Source organism: Cryptotermes secundus, unplaced genomic scaffold (assembly GCF_002891405.2).
Source record: "Cryptotermes secundus unplaced genomic scaffold, Csec_1.0 scaffold171, whole genome shotgun sequence".
In the NCBI taxonomy this organism is placed as follows: Eukaryota; Metazoa; Arthropoda; class Insecta; order Blattodea; family Kalotermitidae; genus Cryptotermes; species Cryptotermes secundus.
In genome coordinates this window covers 358,140-370,973 of record NW_019726223.1, presented here as the reverse complement: position 1 = coordinate 370,973, position 12,834 = coordinate 358,140, and the positions used below count along the sequence as shown (strand labels likewise).

Sequence of the window (12,834 nt, the reverse complement as noted above, 5' to 3'; positions counted from 1 at the left end):
CTATTTAACAGACTCTCTCCCTCTGTGGAAGGCATAACTGGGGATTACCAATGTGGGTTTCGTCAAGGAAGATCAACTAACGATCAGATTTTCACTATTTGCCAGGTCCTTGAAAAGTGTAATGAATTCCAAATTGAAACATATCATCTTTTCAATGACTTCTGATCAGCCTATGACTCCTTAGACAGAGATAGTCTTTTTCTGGCAGTGGAAGAGATGCACATTCCACGGAAGTTAATCGCCTTAGTCAGAGCCACTATGAGAAAGACAAATTAAGATTCAGAATATGTTGTCTGGCCCTATAATAACTAGAAATGGAGTTCAACAAGGGGATTCCCTAACCTGCCTTTTGTTCAATATAGCATTAGAGAAGGTAGTTAGAGATGCAGGCATCAACACAAGGGGAACTATATTCTATAAGTCAGTTCAAACTTTTGCATTTGCAGATGATACTGATGATTGGTAGAAACACAAAAATCTATGAAAGATTTTCTTACATTGGAAAGAGCAGCAAGATAGACGAATCTACAAATTCACCAAAATAAAACAAAGTACATGCCGGTAACCAAGAAAGACTGTGCTAATGGACCTGCATATATTGAAACTGGCTTATATAAATTTGAGGTTTATGTAGTTTTACTTACCTTGGATCAGAAGTTAACTGTAAAAATGATATCAGTGATGAACTAAAAAAGCGTGTACTTGCGGCAAATAAATGTGTCCATGGCCTTAGGAAACACCTGAAATCCCAACTAATACCCAGGAAAACCAAAACTATGATGTATAAAGTACTTACAAGATCAGTGCTATCTTATGCCTCTGAGACCTGGCCACTGTCAAGATCGGATGAAAGACTGTTAAGTATATTTGAAAGGAGGATCCTGAGATATATCTTTGGACCAGTGGAAGAAAATGGAATATGGAGGAAGAGGTATAACCATGAGCTATACAATGAACCAGACACTATTGGATTTATAAAGGTGAAAAGGCTTGAATGGGCTGGACACATAATACGTGCCAGCGAGAATAGAACGATTAAAAAAAATACTTAGTTCTAAACCAGAAGGAAATAGGAAAGTGGGAAGACCAAGACTGAAATGGGAAGAATGTGTGTGGCAGGATATAAGAATTTTGGGTGTAAATAACTGGAGGAATGTAGCATCAAATGGAGAATGGTGAGCAGATGTGAGGAAGGCCAGGGCTCACAAAGGGCTGTTGTGCCAGTGATGATGATGATGATGATGATACTTGTGTGTTTTGTATGATGTTCAGAATGAACAGTGATAACTTCCCCAAACATTAATAACTAACTTGGTCTGTGTAATGGTGATATTGTGTTCTCTGTAAGAAAGGAAATTAATTTTTGTATACTATTTACATGAACTTTGTGCTTCAAAGGGTTAACCAATGTGGCAGACACACACAAATCATAACATAAACTAGAGATCATACTGTTGTTAGCGCATATACATTGCTGGGAACATAACTATCAGATTTAAATTAAAATCACTAGAACCCAAAGGAATCTATTTTCAGTCTAAATAAAACTTATTTTCAAGAATGCCATCTTCTGGGATGTGGCGCCATGTGGATCTTGTGTAATACCATGTTCCTCTGAAATGTCAGTTCACATAAGATCTAAACGGCGCCACATCCCAGAAGATGGCATTCTTCATAGTCACCACCATGAAAACCTCAAATCTTACAAAACTTATTTTCTTACAATATTTCCCAGCTAAAAGAATCAGTATATTCAGTTTCAAATTAACAATTTGAATATTTTTTGTCCACTTACTATTTTGCTTTTATAGACACAAAAATATTCTTCCTAAACGGCAGTAATAACAATAGAGGCGACTAAGCACTATTAAACAGGAATTACACATATCTTGACTTTGTACATGCAGGTGCCAGCAAGTATGTCCTTTCATTCAGCACATACCTTGATTATCTTCAACAGGTATGAATGCAGCTCTGATTCAGTAGGGTTATCAATTCTACTGAGATGCATTAAGATCCCGTTGCCTTTGATCTTTGTCATGCAGTGGAGAATGGTCTTAACTGTTCGCAAAGGAGTATCTGATGGCCGCTTCTTCCACGACGCCGAAGGAAAATCCTGAAGAAAACATGAAATAGATATTTTAATTTTACACAAGTTGTTTTAAATGTGCTCGTACCTGTAGAAACCTACACACAAAACCATATCTATTATGGGAAGAAAACAATTACCAACACTTCCTTCCTAACATGACAGAATATGATACTAACATTTATTTGTGGAATACTTAACAATGCTGTATCTCAGACTATATATTGTTGAATGATGAACTTTGAAGGTCATAGAAGGGCATGGCCTTATTTGAGGTGCTGTCCTGGAACTTGCCTGGAGCGAGTGACCAACAAAAACCTCAGGCTGGATAGTGGGTGCCCCAGTTGGAATTCAAACAGAGCATCTCCCATGTATAAGTCACTTATGCCCAATACAAATCTTACTAATAGTACAAGAATAAAACATTCTATATGCAACTACTCAAATACAATCCAATTTAAAAAGGCGAAGAAGTTCTAAAAATGCCCTTTGAAGGATTTCTGAGTCATTTTTCTCATTTCCTATGAGATATTTTACATTCAAAGTATATACAAAACAAACTGAGATTTTAGAAACTACTGTATGGTTTCCATGAAACAAATCTGAAGGTTTAATAACTAAAGTACAGACTTTCCAAATAAACACAGCAGATTCCCAATTAACCGGGAAAGATGAGAAATGAACTTCCCTGGATAATCAGAAACACCACATAATCAGTAAAAGGAATACGTAAGTAACGTGTGACATATTTATAAGTGTTTGAGGTCTGACAAAGTTTGTGAACTTGCCACCGTGTGCTTGCCATTGCAGTGGTGGACAGAAACCTCAGTATGGTTTGATGACACTGGCATGTCAGCATTTCACAGCTGTGTTGTTGTTGATATGGCAGTCTCTTTCTGAGTGGCATTTATTGTTTTGTCTGAGTGTGTTTTGGTGTACCATCGCGAGAATGTTGGAGCTTGAATTAGAGCAACTAATGAACATTAAATTTTTGTTAAACATGGCAAGAGTGTAAGCAAAATCAGAGAATGATTAGAAGAAGTTTAAGGGGATTTTTTTTTTCTGTTCCCAAAGATAAAGGAAGTATTGAAAGGAAGGTATTTTGATGACATTGATGACATCAGGAGTAATATGATGGCAGCTCTGAAGACCACTCCACAAAACCCTTTCCAAAATTGTTTTGAACGGTGGACTATGAGCTGGCAGTGGTGCATAGCTTCCCAAGGGGAGTACTTTGAAGGTGACCAAAGTGATATACAGCAATGAGGTATGTAGCACTTTTACGGCAATGAGTTTGCGAACTTTACTGTCAGACCATGTATATTACTTGAACGGTATTGGGAGAGAATGAATGTGGTTTCTGAGAAACATTAAAAAGAAAAACAAAACAAAGACTGCCTTCTTGAGCTTCCAAGTACATATTCAAACATGAAATGAAACTCCCTTTCTTTTGTACTCATTCCTTTTCCAAAAAGCAATTACATATAAAGTCTATCTTCTAACACTGGACATACCAGTCGATTTTCTAAACAAAAGCCCCACATAATCTGCCCCCAAGTTAATCAAGAGGGTACTGTACACTTCATGAGATAGCAGTATTACAGGCTTTCATGATAAGTACAACAAAAGGTGCAGCTCTTCTGATGACACTGTAACCTGCTCAGTTTCAGAGCTGAGACAGTAAATCACATAGTATACAGGCTGTTTCAAAATGATGGACCCAAATTGAAATTGCTATATATCTGCAACCGCAAACTGCCCATGAATGAAACTCTTACCACCTGAAAGGGTGGGGGATACAATTTCAAAAGATTACCGCCAGATGCCTGCGAATTTTTCTTGTGGGGATTTGTCGAAGCGACTAACCTGGATGACCTCAAAACCAGAATAAGGGCAGCAGTGACTTTACTGGAAGAAAACACTTTGAGAGGCATTTGGGATGAATATGGCTACTGTCTCGATGTTGTCCGTGCAGCATGGAGGGCATGTAGAGCATTTATAAAAAAAGTTAACAAAACTTGAAAACTTGTTAGACCATTTGTGGCCATTCCTGTAATTGTAGCATGTTGCCATCTTGAAAAGTACAGCTCTGAAATTTGGTCCATCATTTTGAGACACAGTGTAGAACTCCCTCGATGGGACATCAGCGACTCATAAATAACCATCTCTGCAACTCAAGTTACTATGCACCACGTGGCCACTACAATCAGCAAAACTTGATAGTGCTCATAAAACAACAGGAACAAAAATAACAAACCACACCAGGGACATAACACTTCCTAATCATATGTTACATGGCTGTATACCATACTTACACATGTATAATGAGCAGTACAAAATTTTTCTCTTCTCCACAGTGTCCAGACCAGCTCTGGGGCCCACAAAGCCTCCTTAACAATAGGTACCATGGACTCTTTCCCACAGGAGGTGGGGGGACAGCAGGGTTATGAAGTTGATAACTCACCTCCATCTACTGTCAGAGTCAAGGTGGAGCTATACCTCCACACCCCCCTTTTGCTATCATGACAGTGCTTATCTAATTAAGTACAAGGACACCTTTACCTTTTTTAAACACACACACACACACACACACACACACATATATATATATATAAAGGGCTTGAGGTGNAAGGAAAGTAGGCTGAAAGTGGATCTTTGAGAAAGAGGATTTGAAGGTGTATACTGGATTAAAGTGGCGAATAATAGAATCTAATGGCGGCCAACGGCTCTGTGATAAATCACAGCGTTTCGTTTTGAAGCAATGTCCTGCCCCTTGGAGTTACTCTTCAGCTTATATATATATATATATATATATATATATATGTGGTAGAGTCATTAAGTTTGTGGAATGTGGTTTTATCACATCATATTACAAGGTATTCACATACACTTACACAGATCCACATCGGCCCTCAAAATAGTTGCTGCTGGCGGCTATGCAAGTCTGCCAACGTTGATATAGCTGTCGAAAACAATGCTGAAACATATTGGCAGTAAATTCCCATACGACGTTTTGTGGCCATTCCACGAACTTATTGACTGTGGTAGTATATATACAATACTACATTTATAAGCTACAGGCTACTTTTTCAGGGCAAATTTCTGCCAAAAAAGTGTGGCTTATACATGTACAAATACAGTATTGAAAACCTAACATATGTAATCAAATACCACTAAGTCTGAGACAACATATCATACTGAAATAATCTGTTATGTGATCTAAGGCACAGGAATCGTTAGTAATGGACAACTAAACTATACTGTAAAACTCTCCTTTGTGAAATAATGGTAAAAGGGCAAAATGTTCAGAAATACAAAAGACACAAGTATTCTGCAAATCTAAAATTATCATGTGTGAAACAGTACTAACCTTCAGAAAGAGATGAATGTCATAGAGGACCATATCAAAGTCAATTTCTGCTTCCCACCCAGGGAACAGCTTCACAACCTTCCATAGGCACTTCATTACCAGCTCCATAAACCTATGAGAAGATGTGGAACTTCCCGCACTCTCATACAGCAGTTTGAGCAGAGCACTGCAAAATCGTACTCGTCAAAACCATACCATACAATTTGCAATAGCAAATATTTATAACAGAATTTAAACTGCAACAAAAATACCTATGCAATGTCCATACAATCATACACACACATATAAGACATCAGCCACATAACTGGTTATTAATGTCACATCTATGAATGACAACAGATGGGGTTTCGGATTGGTAACTGGATTTACTGGACATTTACAGATCACAACCATAAGGAACTATAGCACTACTGCTAATTCACATACTCTGCATTTCACTATAGCATGCAATAAGTCTTCTCATTCTGCTGTGTCTTCCCTACTTTTCTGGTAATGACTTCCAGGGGTGGATGTTCCCCTTCCTCTGGATTCCTGAACTGTCCCCGTGCCTCAGCTACCAGGGTCTCACAGCGACTGAACCACAGCAGTCATTTAACTAATCCAATCACTCACCAACTCACTTTACTACACTAACTCCACTTTATTCTACTCACTCCTTGCATAGCCTCAGCATGGATCACATAGAAAACAACTATCACAACAGTTCCTCTACTGGTGCATCATGTAGCTATTGCATGGACCATGCAAGGAACACTGCTTTCCAGTTACTTCACTGTTGTCTGTTACAAATCTGCTGCCTAGCACCGGTTGTCTCTCCTGGCTTCACAGTTCTTGTCTTGAGCAAATATGTCACAATATTTTCCTACTTAAGGCACTTACATTTCCATTGAATGGGGATTAAGAATTTTAGAGTTCGCCTGTATACTATCCATTTCTGTATGGATGGAGTAGCTGTCAGCTAAAGACCAACTGCTTTAAGGTGAGGAGACTAACTTCCCAGTGGTGTGAAGAAGAAGAAAAAAATTCTCATTCACTTTTCAGTAAATCAAATCTATAACCAATCTTTCTGTGGGACTACAATTTTAAATTTAATTTAATAACAATAGGACCATATGATAACTTCAATTCACAAATTTAAAATTATAGTGATCTCAATTTTATGATCAGGAAACTGAAAATGTGACATTAACCTATAGACCATATTATTTCTTTTAACAAGTCAAACAGAGTAATTAGTTACTTTCTTTATCTTCAGATGCCACTCTGTTCAGTAAAAATATACACGTGTAGAAATGCAAAATCAGTTAAAAATATGCACTGTTCTTGCGGACATTTAGCAGAAACCAATAGTGCAGTAAAAATTGTAAACACTGTAAAATGCAACAGCAAGAAACCAATTTTATCCACATTATAAACTGGATCTGCATGCACACATGAGCAGATTTCTTAAGAACATTACTTCCTATATACATGCATAAACATAGGCAACATACACACATGAAAAAGGAGTAGAGTTCATAATTGAAAATTAATGTTTTCATTTATACAGAAATAAAACATTAAACTCACCATGTGATATTAGTGTGGTCAGAACGTTCAATGACACGAACTACCAATGTGTTGATAATTCGAATGTATGATTCTCCACTCTCTAACTCCTCCATATGCCCATTTACTAACAGACTGATCAACTGCTCTACCAGATCGCGCAACACATCTTTTGAAACTTGGCAAGACAGGACACTATTGTTGTAAAACTGAAAACAAAATACAAGCTTTTACAGTATTTCGAATAGAAGAAAATTGTATGATTACCTATTAAATACATCATGTTTGTCCATCCACCAGCAACCGTTCCAAACTTTAAGCCCACAATTAAACCACAATTTATTTTCTGATAATTGAATGTTTGAAGCAATACTAAAATTGATATCTGAGAAACTACTGTGTCACAATCAGTTAAATAAAAACATCTGCCTTTAATCTTGGCAAAGAAAGTCATAAAGCCAGTCATATTCTATGGAATTAGTATCCTATACAAAAACAAAAACATAATTTATAATAATAGTAACATTTGTTTTAACTCATGTACATTTTGGTATGCTTGAAAGCAGAACCACACACAAGTACAAACTGGATTTGTGCACTCTCTGCAATATTAAGCAAGTTACACTCAAGCTGTTGGCAAAAAGAAAGGCATGTAAGGGTTCCTGCAGAGTGTCAGTTACTGTTATCCACTTAAACTAAATTGGAATGTCTATGTATCTTAATAAAACTCTATACTATCTAATTTCATGATAATCAGTTTAGCAGTTTTTCAGTTGTTATATCCAGACAGATGGACATGTGCAGACTTTGCTAAGTCAACAGGAGCATTTCTGCAACTCTTCAATGCAAATGCACCAAAACTGGTCAGTTATAATGAAATAAAACCATGTAAAAACTGAGCCGTTCAACTGTTAATTTACAAATGCTGTCTGTGTCAATCATTTAGTCTTTTCTTCATTACAGATAGACAGTGTGTGTGTGTGTTTAGAGGCAAGGAACACTTCAACAATACCAAAGCAACCCACGTCTTTTTGCAGTCATACATATAGAGTTAGCACAGTTTAGACACATTTGAAAGCTAATATGAAACTATGAAAATTGAAGGCAATTTTATTACAAGTTTTGAGAAAACAGGCACATAATTTTTCTGTGTCCTGATTTTCAATGCATTTCATCATACGTTCAACAAATACGATACCATAATGTTTTTTTTTATTGGACTTTACAACTTTCACCCATCATTTCTTTCATGAGCAACAATTCATTACAGATACAATTTCATCAACGCTAATTCTTCAGTTCTCCCAGGTATGGTTTTACTTCTTAACTTCAACACATGTACATACTGTTCATGTTTGCATCTTTTGTCAATGCTACTAATATCACATCTAATATTGCCTTTACTCTTAGACTTTCCTTCATATAATTTCACTTACCGACAACAGCAACATAAAGAGGGCTCGGTACACTCTTGTAACATCTCCTTTGGGAATGCTCATATAGTGATTTGAGTTAAGTAGACGAAGTTGCATAACACATCCCAGTATCACCTGATCTACTTTGCCTTTCAATTTCACTGCCTTATCTGACTGTAGCAGTGCATCCAGCTGGAATGCAGTTTGGATTACCAACTTTATATCAGGAGAGGAGAAGTTGGATATATAGGAATCCAGTACCATGTTCGTCTTCTCATCGATGTTATGCAACATGTTTAATTGAGAGGGTTGTAATGCAGGTGGCCGTGACAGTGTTGGATAGCTGAATCACACAAAATCACAAATCTTAATATCTGAAAAGCCATATCTGATATGATGAGTGCAATAATTGAAAGGGAGAATTAATTCTGCTGACTCACATCTTGTTGCATTCTGTTGTGTAAATCACTATAGATAATATTCTTTATATTCCTGTCAGCACATGTGTTGACTGGAATATAATATTTTTTGTAATAACTCTGATGAGTTAAGTTCATTTTCTTTCTAATATACACTTAACTTTCTCATAATATTAATCAGTATTATGTTTATGTAAGAGAATAATCCAGCAAAATCCTCAAGAATTCAAAGTTATATAGTATAGTATTTATTGCATTCAAGCAAATCCAATTACATGTAAGATTTGAGGCTTTCACGGCGGTAACTATGAAGAAAGCAGTCTTCTGGGATTTGGCACCGTGTATATGTGGTGTTAACACCACATATACACAGTGCCAAATCCCAGAAGACTGCTTTCTTCAAATCCAATTTCAGGCCAACACCACTGGACACAGAACAAGTCAAATATCTTNTATATCTTACATGTTCAATACCAAATAAAACCAGTCAAGGTATAAGCTTGCTATATACAATGCAGGTATCAGTGCAATATCCTTGAATGTACAACTGCACATCCAAACAATGCATGCAATATTGAATGAACATAGTAAATTACTACTCATTTATACAACCAAAATATTCATCCAAAGTATAAAAGGATTTTGAATGTAAAAAGGCGTTTAAGGCCACTCTAAATACCTTATTATCATGTACTACTTCCTTTATTTTTAATGGGAGACAATTAAAAAGTTTAATTCCATAGCAATAAGGTAAACTTCAAACTGTGTTTAATTAAGCACTATGCCACGTATATTCTCAATCTTACATCAGAAAGAGGGAAGTAGTCAGCTTTTTGCTTCAGCCAATGTACTTCCAGGGGAGAAGCTACACCAGTAACCACTAGATATGAGGTTGAATGGGCACCAAAGCCAATTTTGGTACTTGAAAGAGGAGATAAATCTCAGCCCCTGCCAGGAATCAAACCCTGCTCATCCACCTGCAGCCTAGTCACTATGATGACTGAGAATATACAACTAATGACTTTAAAAGAATCTGTCAAACACAAATCAATCTAACCAATATCACACCTACTAACATAATTGAAACTGTAAACCACAAGAACATGTAAATTTAACACCGTTCTACTGAATACTGCAACACCACACAATTTATATGCAACATATTTGTCTCTTCTTGCAACTAAATATTTTGCACCTTCATATTTTTTAAGTTTATAATATCCATGAATTACTGAAGTTAAACACAACAAAACCACTACTCCAAATCTGTTTTCACTGGCAATGTCTGAAAACTGTATGTGTAATAAAATGTCATGCATGATATAAATAAAATTAAGTAACAAACAACAGATGAATGACCTACCCTGTATTCACACTTGGCATTGTGACAGGAGCATCATTAAGGATGTCTTGTAAGTCAAATTCTATAAGTTTCGGAGGATTTAAATGTACCCCCTTCCCCTCAATACGCTCCAGCAAATCAAAGTCCAAGCCAAATGGACCTGTAGAGACTGGCCTTGGTTTCGGTGTAGTGCTCCTGTGAAATGAATGAAAACTTAAAAAGATACAAAAACAGGGGAAATTTGGAAAATTTTTACAACTGGAACATTATTAAAAACTGAACACCTCCATTAATCCTAATAAATCTTTTAGGGATGCGTCCTGTTGTGCATCAGTTCTACTATATATATATATATATATACAGGGTGTCCCAGGAGGAATGTGCCAAACTTCGGGAGGGTGTTCCTTATGTTAAAGTATGCCGATATAACCCAAAACACCTATGTCCAAAGTTGAACGGTTACGGAGATAATGGCCCGAGAAAAGTGTGGTCTTCTTGCAGGTCCACGCACTGTGGACAGTCAGCTGTGACTGTTATCTGTTTGTACTTGAGTGTGGTGATGTCACACTAGCCGTGATCTCATGCGCAACCTACCAGAGCCTACAGATTACGTTGCGGCGGGGTCGTGAATGGGTGGTAAATTAGTTGTGTGATGAGTTGCTGAAATGCCTCTTGTGTTTTCACACGTGGAATATTGTGATATGCATTTTGTGTGTGGATTTTGCGGTCGCAATGCACGTGCTGCTGTTGAAGAATACCAAAGGCGTTTTCCCGATCGAAGGATTCCATCTCGAAGTGTATTTACGCGAATTCACCAGACATTGCGTGATACTGGTTCTCTTGCAAGTGTTTCTGTGCACTCTGAAAGGCAGGATGTACGAATGATAGACACACGAGAGCACATTCTTGATATTGTTCAGTGAAGTCCGCGTCTATCACTCGTAGAATCGCCTCTCGCATCGGCGTATCATGTATTCAGGTGTGGCAAACTTTACATCATGAAGAGTTATTCTTACCATGATCAAATGGTACAACATCTGGAACCAGGCGACCATGCACAGCGTATGGATTTGTGCCACTGGATAAAAAGTTCATCCCGAACTGTTAAGCGTCATTTTATTCAGTGATGAGGCGTCTTTTACCCTGGATGGTGTAAATAATTTACGAAATGTGCATACGTGGTTCCATAATAATCCACATGAGATAATGGAAACGAAATTCCAAAAGAGATTTCCTGTGAATGTACGTTTACAGTTATGTGGTCGGGTTATAGCGCAGCCATATTACGTCATCGCTCGCCAGTCATGTGTCATGTATAGTGCTTGGAAACCTAAGGACAATTATGACATGGCGAGCGAGTATTTCGTACTTCAATTTTATGGCTTTCCGTCACTCACAAGTTAGTTTGATGTTACGTACATTATTAACATTACAGAATCCACATATTCCTGCCAGTTTTAATATCTATTTTGTAATCAACAAGTGTGTAACCCCGGTCAAAGTTTGACACTTCTCTGGCCATTATCTCCGTAACCGTTCAACTTTGGACATAGGTGTTTTGGGTTATATCGGCATACTTTAACATAAGGAACACCCTCCCGAAGTTTGGCACATTCCTCCTGGGACATCCTGTATATATATACAGAGTGTTTCACGACTTTAGGGCATAACTGCAGGAGGTGATTTCTTAGGCCTTTGTGTTTGTTTTTCCTGTCAAGCACAACACCAAATAACTCACTCATCTTTCGATAAGCGATGAAAGCAGACATAATAGCATATGAACGCAAGATTTATTTCACATTACTGCCCATTGTTCATTGAGAAAAATTGGAAATTACATTTACTTAAATAATTGTCACTTAATTCAACATACTAAACTAAAAAAGAGTTTGTGTCATTAAAAAGCAGATATAACTGCCCCTACTTTTCCAAAAGTAAGGCTCAATCTGAGACTGAAGAATGGAGTAATTAGAAAAATGGAAAATTAATCATGCTTGACTGATATGAATTTTAAAGACAAAATTAAAGACTTTCATGTATACAAATCATCTTATTAAACCCTAATAAATGAATACCATTCATTTTTTTATTCACAGATGGAATTTAAGAAGGATCATCATTTCTGACTATTTCTGACAAAGATTCATCAGTCAGTTCTCACGCATTCATGTCTAACCTCAATGATGGATGAAATCCAAGTTATGATCTAAGATGTATCTTACACAGATGCAAATGCAAACGTAAGGATAGTATGCTTGTTTGTTTGTTTTTATTCACCCTGGAGATCAATTACATTGACATAGAACACGTCACTCATATTATACAATTACTGAAATACAGTAATGATCATAAATACAACATATTCTATGTATTCACTTATCATTAGCTGATATTGAAGGATTCTTCGTCGAGATAGTCTCTGTAATAATAGCATCCTTTAATAAGTCTTTTTAAAAATGAATGTTATTACATAATTGTTTTATGTTAGGTTGTTATAGAAGATACAACTTGCTGCTGATAGTTTACTGCCAATCTTCATTCCACCAATTGCTCCACAATCACCCTCACCTATCACCTGGGGCTGGTACAATAGGCCAGAAGTGGCCGCAGTACGAGGGACTTAGTCCCACCCCACTAGCAATAAAAAAAAA

The 12,834-nt window shown here is 37.0% G+C and overlaps 1 protein-coding gene across 3 annotated transcripts in view; it reads right to left on the bottom strand.

Moving 5' to 3' along the window:
- Nucleotides 1–12,834, bottom strand: part of LOC111863891 (protein mini spindles) — a 78,438-nt gene that overhangs the window by 12,800 nt on the left and 52,804 nt on the right. For all 3 annotated transcript variants that reach the window (XM_023850687.2, XM_023850686.2, XM_023850685.2), the window contains exons 26-30: nucleotides 10,205–10,378; nucleotides 8,444–8,765; nucleotides 7,029–7,216; nucleotides 5,460–5,625; nucleotides 1,943–2,116 (exon numbers count right to left, since the gene is read on the bottom strand). In XM_023850687.2, coding sequence (XP_023706455.1) covers nucleotides 1,943–2,116; nucleotides 5,460–5,625; nucleotides 7,029–7,216; nucleotides 8,444–8,765; nucleotides 10,205–10,378 — 1,024 coding nt within the window. The remainder of the gene's footprint in view (nucleotides 1–1,942; nucleotides 2,117–5,459; nucleotides 5,626–7,028; nucleotides 7,217–8,443; nucleotides 8,766–10,204; nucleotides 10,379–12,834) is intronic.